General features: G+C 36.7%; 1 protein-coding gene across 1 annotated transcript in view; it reads left to right on the top strand.

Annotated features, from left to right (window-relative positions):
* map3k22 (mitogen-activated protein kinase kinase kinase 22) overlaps positions 1–20,815 on the top strand; it is a 56,636-nt gene that overhangs the window by 20,283 nt on the left and 15,538 nt on the right. Inside the window, exons 4-10 of the mRNA XM_084102133.1 lie at positions 5,921–6,036; positions 10,222–10,259; positions 13,490–13,589; positions 14,104–14,220; positions 14,568–14,682; positions 16,877–17,010; positions 17,893–17,966. Coding sequence (XP_083958259.1) covers positions 5,921–6,036; positions 10,222–10,259; positions 13,490–13,589; positions 14,104–14,220; positions 14,568–14,682; positions 16,877–17,010; positions 17,893–17,966 — 694 coding nt within the window. The remainder of the gene's footprint in view (positions 1–5,920; positions 6,037–10,221; positions 10,260–13,489; positions 13,590–14,103; positions 14,221–14,567; positions 14,683–16,876; positions 17,011–17,892; positions 17,967–20,815) is intronic.

Raw genomic sequence — 20,815 nt, 5'->3', positions numbered from 1 at the left:
TTGTTGAAGAGCCTGATGGGCAGATACCCGAGGTACCAAGGTTGGAAGTTCAGCAAACAGAAAATATTGAAATAACAGTTGAAGATACAAAATGGCTTTTACAGGAAATGAATGTATATAAATCCCCTGGACCAGATTTGATACATCCTAGGATTTTGAAGGAACTGGCGACTGAGATTGCTGAACCACTAACAGTACTATTTAACAAATCATTAGAGGACTCAGTTTTACCAAATGACTGGAAAGAGGCTCAAATTAGTGCATTTTTTAAAAAAGGAAATAAATCTCTAGCTGGAAACTATCGATCAGTCAGTTTAACGTCAGTTGTTAGCAGAACAATGGAAAAATTGATAAGGACATATATAGTCAATCACATGAAAATTAATAAATTATTTAGTAGTAAACAATATGGTTTCATATCTGGGCGGTCAACCTCTCTTCACTTACTCACAGTTTTTGACAAATGGTCACAAGCCATGGATAGAGATCAAACAGGAGACTGTATTTATCTGGACTTTCAAAAAGCCTTTGACACTGTCCCTCATAAAAGACTACTATCAAAGTTAAAATCTTATTGTTTAGACAATAGAGTTATTTATTGGATACAGGATTTTTTGCACAACAGAAAACAACAGGTGGTAGTGAATGGTGCTGCCTCAGATTGGAAGCCGGTGACATCTGGGGTCCCACAGGGATCAGTCTTGGGCCCTGTTCTATTTGTAATATATATAAACGATCTGCCAGATATGATGCAGTCTGATGTTTACCTTTTTGCGGATGATACTAACATTTTTAGAATAATAACAAGTGACACAGACCGAGCCTATCTTCAAGAAGATCTAGGTAGCACGAGTAAATGGTGTGACCAGTGGCTATTAAAGATGAATCCTGAAAAGTGTAAACACTTACATATTGGGAAAAAAAATGACACTATAGCCAATTATGTAGTTGGGGATATAATGGTGAATTCTGTACGTGAGGAGAGGGACGTAGGTGTTGTGGTGGATGGCTCACTTGAATTCCACACACATATCTCTGAAAAAGTTAAAAAAGCAACATCTATGATTGCAATAATAAGAAGAACTTTTCAAAATTTAGGTAAGGATATATTTTTACCATTGTATAAATCCCTGGTAAGATCACATCTTGAATATGCAAGCTCGGTCTGGTGTCCATATAAATTAAAATATGTAGAAAAAATTGAAAGAGTCCAGAGAAGAGCTACTAAATTAATTCCAGGAATGAGAAATATGTCGTATGAAGATAGATTGAGGAAATTAAGTTTGCCAACACTCAAATTTAGGAGATATAGAGGAGATATGATTCAGGTATATAAACTTGTACAGGGAATATACGATGTTACAGTTGAGCCTATTCTTCAGTTCTGGAAAAATAGGTACGAGACACGAGGAAATTCTTTAAAACTCTACCCTAGAACATGTTTGTCTGAAAAGAGAAATAACTTTTTTACACTTCGTGTGGTAAAATCATGGAACGAGCTTCCAGAAGAAGTTGTGTGTTCCCCTTCTATTTATTCCTTTAAGAACAGGTTGGATGCATTTTGCCTGTCAAAAGACGTTATGTATAACTATAAAGCTTGTTAGTAACTAATGTAATTAATTTATGTAATTTAGTTATGATTGTTAGAAAAACTTTAATTATGAAATTTAATGGGTTTTTATAAAATGTTAAAATGTGAATTTTATATGTATATATATATATGTAGGCTATTTGTTTGTGTTTTTAGAGTCTGGAATAGAGGATTGTATATCCTGTACCAGAAATCTTTTCAATAAATTTCAATAAATAAATTTCAATAAATTAGCCGATTTTTCCACCATCGGGCCGAACGGTTCTAAGAACTGTAAGGAACGGTTCCAGTTGTATTCCAGTTCACGGTTACAGACCGTTCTTGGCCCGGAATTCTCAGCATGGTTTAGCTAACCGTTAGCTAAAGTAACATCGCAACTCAGGATTGATCACTTGTCTGTTGCCTGGCTACCACTTTCTCTGTAGCTGGCTAACAAATGAATAATAAAATTAAAAGAAATATCTGATCATCCTCCATAATTCGTTCACTATTTACATCTCATATTGTTTGAAAACTCTTGCATTTCTAAGACAAAAAAGTTGTATTACATTCCGGAGAGCTCTGTTATCAGAGCTGTTATCAAAATGCAACCATATCCGTGCGGCACGGAATGGAACGGTTAAGCAAAGACAACGGTTCGAGAAAAGTGACTCATGTTTGTGTTATTTTAGGAATTATGGTCAGGATGTAGAATACAATTCAAATTCAAATTTTGCTATTTATCTAAATGATCAATAAAATTTTGGTTATTTGCAGCCCTAATTTAATTAAAATGTGGTGCAGCACTGTTTAAGTGTATTTAGCACCTGTTTAAATTGGATTGTGGGTGTTTAGTGGATAAGATGTTGTGTTTTGCACTGAAATATTGCTTGCAAAAGTGGCTCAAGCGTTTAGTGAATTCCCCCTCAGTGTTTTAAGACCAATAGCTTCTGAAAAGGGTATTTTTCGGAGGTTGTTTTGCTGAAGATGAAGCACTATGGTATGACAAATCTGACAATATTAAAATAGAAATGAGGTCAGATGGAGAAAGAAAATGTGTGTGTTGTGAACCCTTTGTGAACCCTGTCTAATGGTGGATGCCACTGTGGAAGAACAGCTGCGGAGTGAGACTTACGCTGGTGTCTGAATCATAGATATACCCCAGACTCCATCTGCCTCAGCAGTGTCGCCACTGTCTCGCCCAGCACTCCACTGCCCCACAATGCTCTTCTGCGTCCCCTGGGATGCAATAAAACCCCTTCAAATACACCACTGCCGTTTGCTGCACATGACCCACCCTTCTGGATTCAGCCAGTATTAATGTTGTTAGCTTGTTTAATGGAAGAGTTTGGCCATATAATTGCAGAATAAAATATATTACAGAATGGTTAGAGTTCTGTTCTTCAGTAAAAATTAATTTCTACAATATTACAAAAAAGGACCATTAAAGTATCACAGAAGTGTACTTTTATGATATTTCTGAAGTGCTTTAAGTAATTTTTACAGCTTGATGTCCCCATTATCAAAAGCAGCCTGGACAGGATGAATCTAATCAGACTTACCAAGTTTAAACCAACTCAGAAATTACTTCATTTCTAAGATCTGTGGATAAATAGAGCAAATAAATTGGCACATAGGCACCTGAAATTAACAAGAGCTCTAGTCTCTCTTTCACTATCTCCTCCCCATGATAGCAGAGGTGAATGACCTTCCACTCAGACTGTAATTACAAGACTCGCTTAATTGGCCCCATTAGGGCCTCTTGATATGTTAATGCATGACACGCTCATTTGCATGATTGCTCCCATTTCACTTTTAATGATGGAGTTTGTGGACTATTTTAATGTTTCACAGGCTGCTGCTAGTGTTCATATTCTTGTGCTTTTCTTGCACGGAGGTTGCCGCAGTCATTCTTCATGTGGTCCAGTTATGAATTCAAGACACACATGAGACGCTCCGATATGTTCTCTGCAAAAACCTTCCTGTGTTCACTGATAAAGGATTGAAGCTTTTATCCGACGTATTGTAATAAAAGTTTCCAATTAATTGTTGGGGGGAAAGAAAGCCTATTAGTTTTTGCTTTGTAAAGGGCATGTTAAAACAAAACCACATTGTGTTCTGAATTTCTTGGTTGATTCAGTGCTTAGCTTTTTTTTTTGTTGAATGGCTCTTTGAAGCTCAGACTTGCTGTAATGCTTATCTTGTTTAGTGTATGTTGCATTATTAAAATTCTCTCTCTCACTAAAGCTGTGCTTGTCATGCCCAGGGTTTAATGCATCGGAGCAGAACAAGCCCATCAATGGGACCAAACCTTTAATGCTAATATAATGTGATCTCTTGCGTCTGGCCACGTGCCTGTCCCTGTGTGCTCCCTCTCTCTCTCTCTCTCTCTCTCTCTCTCTCTCTCTCTCTCTCTCTCTCTCTCTCTCTCTCTCTCTCTCTCTCTCTCTCTCTCTCTCTCTCTCTATCTCTCTCTCTCTCTCTCTCTGTGGCCGGTTGGTTTACATCAGTGGGCCACACTACAGAAAAAGGAGCACATCAGTGCTGTTATGGAAATATGTCAGGGATGGGTTTGTGTCTGCAACTATGGAAAAAACCCTGATAGAAGCTCAAAGGAAATACAATGGGGCTGGTTTAGGGCTTTTCATACTGCACTTAACCCCAAGTTATAGTCTTTCTAAGCCCCGCTTTTAACCCTGGGTTAAGGAACGTTTCACACTTCTAATTTAGAAGCGAGGTTAGCACCGCTTTTTTATCTTGGGTTATGAAACCCCCCTCCAGAGCCTGGTTAGCACCAGCTTTGTTCTGTTAACCCTGCATTGCGATGCTAAACATGTACGTTGTTAAATTATGTTACGGTTTGATGGTCAGCAACTGACAAACAATCGTGTGCCTCATATTTACATATTTTCTTTGGACAGTCATGTAAACAGCACATTGCTTAAATGGTAAAAGTATGAGGAGAAAAACGTCTAAAATTGACAAAAATACCTTTACAGTCTGAAAAGTCCTGTCAGGAAAAAAATGATAGCTGTCGGCAGTATATAATACGAGAATGCACAATGCTAGAGTCTTTAAATAAGCAGGTCACATGCTGCGTTCGTCCAATCAATGACACTGACACCACAAATATGCAAATAAGAACATTATAACATGTTCTTATTAGAGGACGTAAAAATTCTAACAGCCTTCTTGACATAACAGCTGTCTTTGGCGTCTTGACTTCTTCACTCGCTTTCATCACTTTCGTTTTTATTCTCTTGCACTGACTCATTCGCCAAGCTGAACAACCGATCAGAGTTCTCTCTCTCACCGACGGCCCGACGCTGATTCGTCATGCTGAATCGGCCCAAAAGACCCCAATGGCATCCGGCCATTGGTGCGGAACACACCAAAAAAACTAAGCTGAAGCTTGGTGTGTCACGGCCTTCAGAATGACCCAGGGTCAACTGTTTCAAGTGTGAAAAGCCCTAATGTGTACCACGCGGTTAGTGGAGTGCTGTGACACCGTGTGAACATTGAGTGTCTTTCTGCTGCTTTGAATGACATTGTGGTATTCAAATGAGAGATATGAATAGGAACGTGATCCAAACATAACCATTCTATTTCAGTAGTTTAAAACTCGAGAAGCTTGAGAAGATTGTGTGAAAGACACCTCATTTGCACATGGTGCTTAAAGCTACACTGTGTAATGTTATTGAAAATTGCCGGCCCAGAAAAGTAAGTTTAAATATGTACATTATATAATGTCTAGGTCTGGTTTGGTGATGCTGCTGAAACAAAATAAATGGAAAAAGTCAGCGTTTTAGTTCAAATTTCTTCTCATCAGGACTTTTTAGGTGGCAGTCATCCAGTTGCTTCAGTGACGCATTTTTGAAGATCCACTCACAGCGTAGTTTTAAAGGAGCTGTATGTAAGAAATGTATTTCAATTAATCATAAAATGGCCCTGATATGTCACTAGACAATAAGAAATCATGTTCATTTCAAATACTTATATCACTGACAACAGTAGTCCGGCCAGGATATTGTCATTTAAAAAGTGAAGTTGCAGCCCTCAACTGATGTTGATGTTGTCATCTTGTGTTTTGGCCTGAAGCGCCACCCTCCACCTATCTACCAATCACGAAGTCAGTAGTGTTTCGGCATCTGGGTTGCCAGCTCTGCTCTAGTTACCACAGCTACGTAGCAGCCTAGGTTCCTGCTGGATCCTGCAGCCTATCTGGCAACCTCGAGTCGGGGGGGAGGGGGAGGGGATACACCGCTCTACAGTAATTTGAAAGTGATTGCAGTACCAGTTTTGGCCACAATCTTACATACGGCTCCTTTAACTTGTCTTTGTTTGTTCCAGATGATGAAGAGGCACTCACCTCCATAATGAAGGACCTGGCAGCTTTACGGTTCTGTTACCAACTCAAGAGCAACAGCAGCAACAAGCCCAAGAGCAGAACCTCATCCTACAGACAGGTAATTACTCACAATGCATCACTCAGAAGCAGAAAGGAATGTGCAAAAGCTGTGTTTTCAAAAGCAACTAGTCAGATGGCAACTAGTCGGATTTATTTGATTAATTATGATTGTTAATGAGCTGCAAAGCTGAATAAATAAATACATATTATATTAATTGAATAATTTATATTTTTATATATTATAATATATTAATATTCGTATGTATATAATATATATATATATATAATTTTGTTTTATTTATTTTAAAATAATGAACTGCAAGCTAACTAAATAAATACAATTATAAAATAAATTAAAATAATATAATATAATATAATAAATGTGACATTTATTTATTTTTAAACATTTATTATATTAATAATATTATTCATAGTTTCATTTTATTTAATTTATTTTTATAATCATGAACTGCAAAGCAGAGATTCAGAAAAAAACAATGTAAATCTTTTCAATAGCACTTCTACTACATTGTTCTCTAGACTTAAGGTACATGCAACCTTCAACCTGACCCAACGAGAGCTGCATTGTACGATACAGTCTTAAACAGGATACAGCTGAGAGAGGCACTACTGTTAACATTTAACATCCGGTCCCTATGTACTATACAGCATAAAACACCAGTATCCTTGTAGTTTTCATTCATTTCCTAAATGCTGTCGCTTGACACCGGACACCAGTCAATCCTCAAGATAAACGGCTGGCATGCACTCTGTACACGCACATACACTCTTTTTGTTTCTATCTAACTCACTCTTGGTTGTTCTTTCTCATACAATTTTAACCGCTCATCTTTTCTCTCATACACGCAAAAATGCCAGAAGCGACTTTCCCAACTAAGTTACACAACAATAACCATCCCAAAAAAACAACTCACGAGGAGTCTTGACAGGTTAATGCACATGCATAATGAAGATGCACGAGAAGCACAAAAACGTGCAGATTAATTCTTATTTCAGCCTCTCTTGCTGCATTCATGATGGAGATGACGTCACAGTGTCAACAGTATCGGTGTAAACAGTGTTCAGACTGTTCGTTATCTTCAGCGGTGAAAGGTGCTGTGTCGTCTCAGGGGAGTAGTTATGCTTCTGCCAAACAGTGAAATTCAGAGCAGTGCTGATTTCAGAACAGTAGGGGAGACCAGGGGCAGGTTTTTTTTAGAGCAGTTATAAATCATTATAAATCACTTTTATGAACTTGGTTGTAAATTGCAAAGCAAAGACAGACAAGACAGAGCAGGTTACTTATGATATATATAAAAAATTCTATTCTATTACGAAATTCAAACAATAAATACCGTTTTGGCGCTTGTAAATGTGACGTTAACCGATCATCTCTACTAGCTAAATAAACACGAATGAACAATGTTGAAAGATACAGTACAACTTACCGAAATGTATATTCCTCATACATAATATCGATCATCAGTGTTTTTCAACCGCGGAAAGAGGCAAAACAGCTGGAGAACAATTGTCACATAACATTTATCTCAGGAAAATCATTTAATGACCATAAACGCACGTTAGTTGGCTAGAAAAAAATAGCTATAGAGAGTATTTTGCTGTGTAGGCTACTATATTACATATTTATTATATTTTACTTACATCATTAAATAAAGTTGTTGTTATTCTAATAAAAAACGCATTATATTTAATTTAATTTTAGTTATTTTTAACCTTAAATAATAATACCAGCTGATAGGGCTCTCTGTGTGTTTACAGCATTAGGTGATTTTTTTTTTTTCTTGAGAAAAATTAATGCCTATATTGTGTACCTAATATTTATCCAAATGATCAATATTGAATCAAATCACAAGAATTTAATTGAATTGAAATCGTGAAATGTGTCAAGCAATAATAAAAAACCTAATAAAATTGTTTAATTACTAAAATGTTTTGTTTCAATGTTTCACAATACACTTATTGTGATGCAAGATTTTTGTTTTTTACATCCCCCCCCAATCCAAACTGGGCGATATTAACCAAAAACATAGGCCTAAGTCAAACCACATGTGAGATATTTACAAACTGTAATCAAAATAATATACAAATACAGGGTTTCCTTCCCTGTTGCACAATATGTACCAACATGTAAATGAAAAATACATATCAAATAATTTGCCTACTAGGCAAGACTTAATGCATGGATCATATGATGCATGTTCCACCACCTGTTATTCACATTAATTTAAGACATAGGCCTAATGGACTGTGTCTAGATTAATACCTCATCGAGATTAGCATTTTTACGGATCTTTGAGTTTTAAAATGGCCGCATATGCATATTCCACATTTAAGTGTGTCTTGCAGTGTGGGGACTTGCACTGGTCTAGGTCTTGACTCTGTCTCGGCCTGTCTTGGTCTTGACTTGGTCTCGACCCTTCAAAGTCTTGGTCTTGTCTCGTTCTTGGTCATGACTTGGTCTCGGTTTAGGTGGTCTTGACTACAACACTACTAGTAGCATCCTTAATTGTGGGAATGTTCCTAAAAGAAATACTGTACAATAGACAAGGTACCTGATTTTTATCAGTCCCGATGGAAAGCATTTTGAATAATATGTAAATGTTTTTATACAGTAAATGACAGTTTTTTTTGTTTTGTTTTTTTTTTCCAACCGCTGACCTAGAATTGTGACACTTATTTAATATATGCATCATATTCTTAGTAAATTTCTTTCTCTGCCTTAGCAATCGAACAAAGATTCTATTCAAAAAGCTTACATTCCCCGGCTCTTAATGCATAACTTATGAGCAGAGCTATATTGTATTACATGTAACATTTTGATTTAGTCTTGCTCAGTATCCACCTTATTTTTTGTAAATTCAATGTGTCTGGCTTCTGGTGCCAGTTATATTTAGCTGTACAAAACAGTTTGTTATGCTACTTGATATTAAAAACTGGTATTTCTTGCCATATTATTATAATTTATTGTCTTAATTATAAACACACTGTGCCATATTATTATAATTTATTATCTTAATTATAAACACACTGTGCCATATTATTATCATTTATTGTCTTAATTATAAACACACTGTGCCATATTATTATCATTTATTGTCTTAATTATAAACACACTGTGCCATATTATTATCATTTATTGTCTTAATTATAAACACACTGTGCCATATTATTATCATTTATTGTCTTAATTATAAACACACTGGTTTGTAGTGCAAACAGTTTTATCATTCACTGCACTTTGTGTCCCTATATCGGCAATTATTTGGAAGTCTCGCACATACACGTAAAAAAGCTTACTTCTGCATTGAAAAATAAGGTGGATAAGTCTACACGTTTTTCGTCATTCTCTCTGCCGTGGGTCTAAGATCATAAATATTTTAAATATTTTATAATTACGTATACAAGGTTTGATCCTGACCACCCACTCAAAAGGAGAACCCTCATCCTGTTAGATTCTTTACATGCCACACATGCTTTCATTTCCAGTCCTGCAACTGCAGTTCAGGTGATAAACTAAAGATTTCACTGCACTGATGACAGACAGACAGGAAGAAAGCAATGTCACAAAAGAGTATCTCAAGAGAACACAGGGACATTGTATTTGTAATATTTATGCAAAGTCACATCTTGTTCTTCTTGAATGCAAAGTGGACTCAGACTCAGACATGCATTTATAGTTAGTAGACCAAGGCTGGATGTGAGAATATATTTCATGTAATATATGCCTAGTTTGTTGTATTTGTTAAATGGTATAACATGCAAGAACGTACATATTGGTTGTTTTAAAAGCTATGAAAGTATTTTTCATTAATAGTTTGTTCCTCATTTTTGTTGTTGGTTTAATACAGTAAATGTATTTTGCATTATTTTTATTTAAAATAATATAATATAATTGAATATTTATTTTTTTCTTCTGGTTGAATACAAAGAAAATTTTAAGAAAAACTAATAAAGTTACCATCCATTTGGCAAGTTACTATTTCTTTTTCCATTTTATTTCCATTCCATTTACAAGTCTATTTGCAGTTTTTGGGTGTTTTTAAGTGTCCACTTTTGGCCCTTGGTCTTTATAAATACAAGTGATGTTTCTGAATGGTCTTTTCTTGTTTACAGTATGACTGATTTTACTTATAGTTTGCACAGAAGAGCAGATTATCAAAATTCATTTGTGCATTTAATCCACAGGATCAATTCATTTCATTTTGTTGTTTTCTTCTCTCAGGATTTACGGGTGAAGCTGGAGCATGAGCGAGAGAAACGGTGAGTCGGAACGTTCTCATTATTTCTGCAGCTCTCTGTCCTCTCCCTGATCTCATTCCTCTCGTCTTATCCCAGCTCTCGTTATGCCATTTCTAAGATCTCACTGCACGGGGAAGAACAGAAAATACGCCAAGCTGCCCAAAAGTGCCAGAACGTTCCTATAAAAGTATTTTGACATTTAGACGCAGCGTTTCTAAAGAGGAAAGAGTAGGTGAAGCCAAGTGTTTGAGCTCAATGGCACACCCAATATTAATTTTCAATGTCCTGTAGGTCATTCATACACCCACACACAGAACATGTCATTTTTCCCTTCTCAAGACTGCCAAATGCCAACACCTTACAAACCTAACGTTTTAGTAAGGTACTCATGAAAATACAGTATTTTCCCTCATATCAAGCCAATGTGTCTGCATAGGAAGAGTCTATGGTTTTGACAAAGCTTTGTTTACTGCAAGAAAGTGAATTAACATTCTTGTCAACCAGTACCGCGAAGCCCTGATGTATCCTGGGAGAATTCACACTTTGGTCTTAAAGCTCCCCAGAGTACCCCGTCCGCCGCCTGTGTGAAAATGCCTCAGTGGGTTGTGTCACAGGAAGTCGGTGTGGCGTCACTTGCTGCATTGGAGGTGACAAGCAGTCGGTGTGTTGCTTCACAGCTCTAATTGGCTGCTGTGGCACAAAATCTTCGTTTAACCCTCTTCTGTTCTGCCTCGACTTTATGCAAAGATGCACGAGGAGGAGGTGATGGACCACTAGTAGATAAATCAATGGAAGTAATAGGGTAGCTATAGGAAACGACGTCCCGCCTTCAATCAGAATAGCCAGTCGGCTCTTTTTGCTGTAGAACAAAAGTTTTGAATTCCAAGGACCCCCAAATATATCTTATGAAAGTAACCTTTCCTAAAATATAAAGGCTGTTATATATTTTTGCTAACAAACTAATTTATACTGTATTAGAAAAATAATATTTTACTTCTCTTTGTCAGTTTTCTATGTGAGAATAATTACTTTGTAATAAGTTTATCGCATATCCTTTAAACTCAGAATTTTAGCATACAATATTAGTTTTCTCTATCAGTTTTCACAATAAATATAATTCCAAACAGCCATACTTGTAACATAGCAAGGAGATACATTGTTGTTTTTTTTCTATACGAATCTAAAAGTTGTTTTTTTATTGTTACTGTCAAATATGTTTATTTTTTCTCTAAACTTTCCCGTGGACCCCTAACATCCTCTTGTTCCGCCGACTTGCCTTAAATGGACTTTGTTTGTAAAAAAGCTTAACATCTTGGCATTTCCTTCACTGTCTCTGTGTATATCCTCAATCTCTTGCACATTATGTCTTCACTAAGAGCAACAATTTAAATGAGGGGAAATTTTGTATTAAAATCTGTCTATTTATTATGTTCCTTTGAATAAACAATGATATCAGTGAATCTTATGAAACCAGCCTGGCCAGATGGTGGGACTTCCATCCAGTCTCATGAATATGCAATAGATAATTTATTGTCACAGTCTAAATTACACTATGTAATGTTTTATATACATGCAGCTTAAAATAAATAAGGCGTTAAATACTACCATTATTACGTACACTACCATTCAAAATTTCCAGTAAAAAAAAGAAATTAATAATTTAATTTGGCAATAAAGACTTTTACATTGTTACACAAAATTATTTTTCAAAATAAATGCTGTTATTTTAAACTTTCTATTGATCAAAGAATCCTAATAAAAACCCATCATGGTTTCCACAAAGTTATTAAGCTGTTAAACTGTTTTCTTGAGCATCAAGAGCATCAGCATATTAGAAAGATTTCTGAAGGATCATGTGACACTGAAGACTGGAGAAATGACTGCTAAAAATTCAGTTTTGCCCTCACAGGAATAAATATATTACAATGGAAAAAAAGTTATTTTAAACTGGAATACTATTTCACAATATTACTATTTTTACAACCCCAAACTGTTTAACGGTAGTGTATGAACAGCAAAATCTATTTGACATAGTCCACATAGTAATATCATGGTGCATTTTTGCCAGTTGTTTCATTGTGTTACATCAGAAAGTCGAAAAACGTAACATGTATTAAACTTGTATACGGATAACCCCATATCTCACAGCACACATCATAAATCTACACACTTGTGCCTACAGTAATAACAAACTCATCAAAACATGCATTAGTTAGCAGACCAGAATAGCTGGACACACTCGAAACCGTCTTCCTCTGGCAGCGACAGCAATACCGAGACAGGAAGGAGAAGAGCGCTGCGTGCCATGCCAAGCGTGGAGAGACGCGGCCAAACCAAAGCGCTTATCTGTGCACGCCAAGGAAGGAAAGTCATCTCGTACCCTACATCCTCCATTTCTCCAGTCTTCCGCTATGATTTTCTTCCATCACTATCTCCCTCATCGGCCAGTGTAAACAAAGCCATCACTCAAATCAAAACTCAACGGGCAGCTTCATCTACAGAGGATCTGACTGTTAAACAACATCTCAGCTTGATTTCACCCATGACGGATGTCCCCAGTTGTCTTCTTTCCGATAAACCCCTTGAGATGAGAACCAATCAGCTGCAATTAAGTTGAAGATACAAAATTAAAGATAACGGTTCTTCAAAAGTAGTAGAAAAGTGCTGTGTGTATGTGTGTGCAGTTTGGCTGGTGTGCTAGACTTTGGAGGAGGAATGGGAAACATGCTTCCTGCTACTTGCAGCGTTGCTCCACTTTTTTTTTCTCTTTCCTCTCAGGAAGCGCTCCATCTACCTTTGTGTGCGTTGTGATGTGGGCCTCGGTGTTGAAACAGTGGTCCGCTCCGGTTGATTAGGCCAAGCGTACAGTCATCATGCTTGCCTTGCATTAACACCATGCATATACATAAGCCAATTTACACTCTCAGTTCCTTTTTCTCTCAACCCACACATTGACTCACACACTCTAAACATAGGCACACTCGTTAGATAAACAGAGACACCATTTTTGGTCTGTCCCATGCATGAATGCACCATAAATGGCTGTAGAAGAAGCTATGGCATCGACCCCTAATGTCAGGAAATTCCCTGTGATTAGAAAGGTACCATCATGCACGTCCACAGCGCCTTGTTTACATACCGCTTGCATATGGATAACGTGACTAAACGAAAGGAATACCCGTTTTACTCGAAATTTGCAGGTGCTTGAAAGTTGTTTTGATTTGATCAGACTTTTTCTTCTCTTCCTTTAGAATTATCCTGTTCCAAAGGCCTCTGAAGTTCAAGGATCTGCTTCAGAAGGTGACGGAGGCCTTCGGCCAGCAAATGGATCTATACTACACTGATAAAGAGGTGGTTATTCTAGTAACTTATTTGTAACCTTTTCATAGTGATAGGTCGGTATAGATAACAATTAATTGGCCATTATTTAGCCATTTTGGAAATGTATGCATTAGCCAATAACCATGCCTGTTAAGAAATGGTAGTTTTTCACTTCCAAAATTCGATAATTTTGCAATGTATAATTCAGATAATTTTCTGTTTTTAAATATTGTAGTGAATTTTGTGAATAATTATAATTATAATCATTTACGAAAGGTATTTCTCATTATCATACAATTGTATTACCGTATATAGCCTTGTATATATGCATGATGTTAATGCAAGATAACTCATTATATCTTGAGATAAAGGTCAGGTGGCAAGTTTATCTCAAGATATCGGCTTGAAAATCCATATTCATTACCTCTTAGTTAACTCGTAATTGGACTAGGATTTGTACTTTGCAGTAAGGATCTGCACATTTCATTAATGTGTTGTTTTTAAACCATGTGTCTTGCTTTATTAATAATGTGACTGGTCTTAGACATTGGTGGCTCTGAAGTGTCAGGAGGATTTGGACCGAGCAGTTCAGGGATTGAGCTCCAGCTCTGGAATCAACAACCTGCTGAGAGTGATTCTGAAAACACCTCCCAACAACCAAGTGAGTCCAAGCCAATACAAAGCAAAGCGACCCAAACTAAACCCAACCCAAAGCCAATATTAAAACAATACCTAAACCCACATGAAAAGCCTAACCTGTACATGAACTAGTTCTCAGATCCTCACATCCCTTTTATTATTCTTTTATTTTATTCTTTTTTTTATTAATTATACTTTATTTTATATATTAATTAATAATATATAATAATATTAATAATATTAAAGAAATAATTTCTTACGTAATTTTGCCTCTTTATTGGAAAACTATTTATTATGTAAACTCATGAATCGCACATATTTTTCCAGGTTTTGCAGAATTCCTTATATATGTCCATCATCTCTCCACAGTTCCTTCAGGTCAGCGGCCAAGACAGGCAGAGCGAGATGAGGTCATCCAAGTCCCTGGGAGATCTCAAAGCCTCGGTTCTTAAGGGCTCTGAACGAGTGCGCAAACACTCTACAGGTGCGTCACGCCGGCTCACACACACCCCTAACACACACAGCACAGCCAAAATGACTGTACACAATGGGTTTACCATCAGCTTTGTTTGCACTTTTCTCCATCAGGGCTGGGGAATGGCATCAAAGAGCACAGTGACGTCAGGGCTGCAAATCATTTAGGTTGTTTTGAATGGCAGAGGAACAGATTAAAACCATCAGTTTGAAACCACTTTCCTGTGTGATTGCATTTGCATAATATTTGGCCAATCGGAATCAGTTCACTCGGAATGTGTGTTCCAAATGAACGGTTTACTTGAACGCACATTCTGGGTGCTTGTTTACATGTCAATCATGTAGAATCCTTTGTGTTTTCCTCCCCGTGGTGTTAGTAATGTTTTTGCTGTGTAGACAGATACAGTTTTCGCTATCTCTCAGAAGCCAGGTGATATGGAACGACATTTCATTTAAATGTCACGATGCAGATGTATAAACCCACCTTTATCCCATCAACAAATTCAAATGTTTATAGTCAACTTTAAAGGGGTCATCAAAGATATACTGCCTTTTAAACATCTGGGGTCGGTAAGATTTTTTGATGTTTTTGAAAGACGTCTTTTATGCTCACCAAGGCTGCATTAATTTGATCAGAAATACAGTAAAAAGAGTAAAATTGTGAAATTTACTTACTGACCCCACATTTTTTAATGGTTATGTATATGCTAGGTATTCATTCCAAATAAAATATGTCTTTATACTTCAGTTTATTAATAGTGCTGCTAGTCTACATGTAGTTTATGAAAGGCCAATATTTCATCTTGTTGAATGCAAATGCATTTAGGAAACTGATGACAGAACTTGTCATATTTGAGTAAGGACAATCAAGGGTGTCTCGAGTTTGATTCAGGCTCTGTTAGGATATGTTTTTTGTAAAGTCATTTCATTGTCAGTCTCAGACCGTAGAGCGCTTAAAAGGCTGTGGAACAAGTTTATAGTGTTTGAAAAGGCAAGGAATGTTTTTCCTATTCATCGGGTAACATTTAGTAGATGTAGGTCTGATCAGATTGTTCACAACATGAACATTATGCAAACAAGAAACGAGTGTCGTCCCCAAACAGAGCATGTAAAAAGCGAAACATTTCTCAGCAAAGAGAGCTCAGTGACACTCTCTTTTTCTCACCATCTCACATTTTTTCAGTGTTTGGCACCGTCTCTTTGTTTTCACACCTGAGAAAGAGACGTGGGAAAGAAGATAGCTCGCTCCACGTGACATACTGAAAGATGGAAATTGTTGGTTTTTGCTGGCTGAATGTCAAGGATGTATTTTTACAGATTTCAATGTCAGAGCAGTCAGCATTTGTCATCATAATGGGGTGAACCGGTGAAGTGGAAATACCTTTGCACTGCCTACATACATAGCATGTTTTGCATCACTTTTTAGCCGTTGGTTAATAAAAATAGCTTTTAAAGAGACTATATCATGAAAAAATGGATGCTTTTTTGACATTACATCCATTAGAACAATAACATGAGCACCCACCTTTACTTTATGTATGATCACCTATTTAATATTAAACAACATGGCCTAACCTTATGAATGACTTCTACTAAAACTGTACATAACTTTAGTTAGTCAAACAGTTAATTTATGTACAGAAGTCTTAAAGAGATAGTTCACCCAAAAATGAAGTTCATCAGTTACTCATGTTGTTCCAAACCTGTAAGACTTTCGTTCATCTTCGAAACACAAATGAAGATATTTTAATGTAATCAAACATTATAAAAAATGTCTGTAAGTTCATAAAGAGCAATAGTAAACTTGTCCCTTATATTGTGGCAGAATGCAGTAGTCTTTGCATTTGGCACTGTCTGCAGGTGTCAAGTCTCACATTCCTTTGACGCTTTCTTCCCCACCCCATCCCTTCCTGTCACATGCTCTTTTAATTTTGATTGCCTTTTCTTCTCATTAAACTCCTCTCTCATTATTCATCCACCATTAGCACTGTCTCTTCCTCTCACATTCTACTCACATGTACCTGTCACTCACACCACGCTTAAATCTCAAGTCATTATTCACTTTAATCTGCTCGACTTCTTTCTTTTTTTCTGGGATCCTGTACTCTGTTATTAGTTGCCCTGGAAGTATTACTGTTCCAGACTGTTTTTTTGGCATCAGACTGCGTGATGTGTCATGCTAACATCCCTCCGTCTGCCCGCAGGATCTCTGAACACGGGCCGCACCTCACCCCCTCCGGGCAGCGTACCAGAAGAGCAGCAGCAGATCGCTCGGCAGGGGTCCTACACCAGCATCCACAGTGAAGGAGAGTTCATCCCAGAAATGCTTGACTCCAATGTAAGATTCATGGTTTGGAGCTGCAGATTACAGCTGTGACTTAAAGTTACATGAGGACTTTTCACAATATGTTTTCACAAATACCATATCTTTAAACAGACACTTGGAACACTTTTTAGCATTGATTTAGATTTTAAGCCTGGGTTATGAGTAGTGTTAGCACCGATACTAATATTGATATACTGCTGATATACACCCACACACTACAAGATAATCAGGACTATTTTGGGCCCAATTCTCCCTTTCTGGCAATCCTTGGTAAAGTCCCGATTATCTTGATGGTTCTACAGATGTTGAATTTTTACGATCAGAAATCCTGTTGTATGACAGGAACCCTAAGGACAAATGTGCACACACTCTGTAGATTGTCACATGAAACGAAACGATACCCAATCAGAAGATGGAAGATGTAAGCATAACAACCGCAGTCTTGGCGCAGTATCAGGTAACGTTAGCTAACCACCTAGCAACATTTCCACCGTTAGTTTGACCACCGGCAGACAATTATAAACCTCATACATAGGCAAATAAGCATGCCAATCCAGAGTGTACAGATGTACTGTGTGACATTTCAAAACCTGAATTAAAAATAAACTAGGATTATGATGAACCCTGGGTTAACAAACTGTGAAAAGTCCAATGAAAAGAAACTATACTGAGTTTTTATGGTCTCTGATGTTCTTTCACGCTGTACTTTGTTATCACTGTTCTCTGTAACTGTGCACTTTATAACAGTCTGGGGAAAAGAAAGCTTGGACGTATTACGGGCATTTGCTCATGGAAAATCTTACGTCAGTCTTGTTGAGGGCTAAGGTTCAGATGCACAAATGGTAATGAAAAATGTAATGCAATGAAGTGATGTCATTTATTTTTTGTCTGTAGATGATGGAGCCATTCGGGAGTGCTAATGGGTCGCTTTCCAGCAGCTGTCAGTCACTAGACCAAGCACTGGACAGGTGGGCCAAACACTGTTTTATAAACTTGTGTGTATTAGGGAGGTAAAAGACTATATAAAAAAAAAAAAAAAAAAGACCAGGGTAGGGTTGCACCAGCCATTCATAAGTTCTTAAATTGGAATGTAAAGTCCACTCAAGAAGTTTAGTAACTACTAGCTAGTTTGTAAGTATTACTTTTACGGTTGTACCATTTGTTCTTAAGGCAGAACGTAGCTAGTAGGACATAAACATGTAAATTAATGCGTAGGCGCATAATATGACATTCTTATTTATACGGAGGCTTTCAGTAAATATTTAGTTTATACATTTTATACATCGAGTTATGTTTTAACTTTCAAGTTTACTGGTGCAATGCAAAAATATTTAGTAGTGCGCAAGTTGTAACTTAGTTCCCCTTTATGTGAAAACTAGGCTAAGTTGCAACTTACGCACAGCTGGTGCAGCCGACCCCAGTCTACTAATTGGTCTTAATAAAGCCTTGAGTTATTAGCCTGGTATTTATCATGAGCAATTTATCATACAAGAGCCAGTAACACTTGCGGTATGCAGTGGCAAGTTTTAAGACAGTAAGATGGTGCACAGTGGAACTAAACACATTGCACATGACACAAGATGCTGAAAACAGTGACGTCTGTCTGTGTGTATGGCTATTGTGGTGACAGGTTTATTATATTTTTTTATTTTGAATTTATATTTTATTTTTAGACTGCAAAAGTTAGTGTAAACTGATCATTTAAGTAGTGGGGTTACACTTTATGATAGTCTTCTTTAGACATTCTGCTAACTTTGCAACTACATGTCAACTAACTCTCAGTAAAGGTAGAGTAGGCAATTTCGGAGCGGCTAGCATTAGCAAGCTAGCTATAAAAAAGCATGAGATTCTACCCTCGGTCGAACTATTGAAATGAAGTGTTACCAATAGCAGTTTAATTTTTAAATACTAGTGTTATCTGATCAAAAAAACACATTTTCGGTATCATTTAATGAAAGCGGGTAATAAAATGTTGTATAATATAAAATATCTTGTTTCTAATATTAAACTAAAATTTTAAATTAATTATTGGACTTTTTTATTTTATTTTAGTATTTTATTTTAGTATCTGTTTTTCCAATTTTATTTTAGTTTTTTCTTCAGTATTTTAGCCACTAAAAACTAGTCAGCCTCGTTTAGCCTTATTGGGCACTGTTTTAAAAACAGCAGAGACACTTTCACGTGACTGAAATATGTAATTTAGTATTGCCATTACTTGTAGTTAGTTGAAATCAAACTAAAAACTGCCTTGCTTGTTGTCTCTGCATATACAATGAGATAATTACACACTTCACCTTAAAGACTATATTATTATAATTACGGGTAGACAAGATATCTGATAAATAGACCAACTGTCCAGAGAGGAAATGAAATCGGGTCACCACAAAGGCCAACCAGGAAGCCCTTGATGTCACCATGGCGACAACTCGCTTATCTGGACGCCTGGATTCCAGTGCTATCTCTCACCGCCTCTGCTCTGCTCAGAGAGAGAGAACGAATGAGAATGAAAGAGAGAAAGATAGAGAGAGAGAGAGAGTGGGTTGATCTGGCCAATCTATTCTGCTTTCTGTTGCCTGTGCACTATTGTTATAAAAAGAGTCAGTCAATAATGCAGTGTGAAAAAAAAACACAGTAAGAATGAAAGACAGGAAAGTGAGAAAGAGAGAGAGGGAAAGAGAAATGAAAACCATGCTACCTGCACGAGCCTTATCTGGCTTTTAGCCCTCAGAACAATGGCAGGAAACAAGTGCATGGAAATGTTTCCCCTCACTGCGGGTGTGTGTGTGCCCGTTATCCGGGGTCTTGCTGATCCCCCCGCTCAGTACTGACGTCACCGTCGGACAGGGATAACAGGGTTAGGGCAGTAACAATCACTTTATGTCTCTATGAACATTAACTCATGATGTTTTAATATTGCTGTTCCCTGTAAGAGTTCAAAGGGAGTTGTTTGTTCTTGACTCCTGTAGGGTGAGCAGAAAAAACGGGGCTGTTCGCATCTTAAAGCAGACACGAAATGGACATTGCGATAGTCTTTTCTTCCCTGAAGTGACGTATATCTGAGAGAAACGCCTTCTCAAAAAGATTAGGGAACACAAGAGCAGTGTCATTTTCAAGATGAAATCTTGCAACAACATGTAACATGCTAGAGCCTTTGTTTTGTGAATCAATGCCAGCTACAGCTTACATTGATTTAAAACTGAAAAAAAAAACCTGAATGTTGCTGTCTAACTACCCACAGCTGAGCAAGTGATTGAATGTAGTCATTTGTTTGCCTGGAAAATATGATTAATGCCATTTATCCATCTGTTTTCTGTATAAAAAACATTACCAAGAACTTGAGAACACAAAAATATACTTATGGGAAATGTTTATGCTTTTATGCTATGCAAATGCAATTGAACTAAATAGCAAAATATTAAACTAAATAGCATTATAAAAAATGTAAAAAATGAATACCGTGTAATATTGTGAAATATTTTTACAATTTATAATTTTACAATTTATTTTAATATTATTTTAAAATGCAATTTATTAATTTAATTGTCAGCAGCCATTACTCCCGTTTTCATTGTTACATTATCCTTCAGAAATTATTCTAATATGCAGATTTGGTTTTCAAGAAACATTTCTTCTTCTTCTTATTATTATCATCAATGAAAATGCTGCTTGATATTTTTGTGAATGAATGGAAAGTTCATTTGAAATATAAATATTTTGTTGAACTTCACTTTTGCTGAATAAAAGTATTTATTTCTTAAAAAAAAAAAAAAAATACAAATTATTATTAAATGACCCTTAAAAAATCACAACCATCTAG

Source organism: Abramis brama (assembly GCF_963993115.1).
Source record: "Abramis brama genome assembly, chromosome: 24".
Taxonomy (NCBI): Eukaryota; Metazoa; Chordata; class Actinopteri; order Cypriniformes; family Leuciscidae; genus Abramis; species Abramis brama.
The sequence above is the reverse complement of the archived record's forward strand: the minus strand, read 5'-3'. Positions and strand labels throughout refer to the sequence as shown.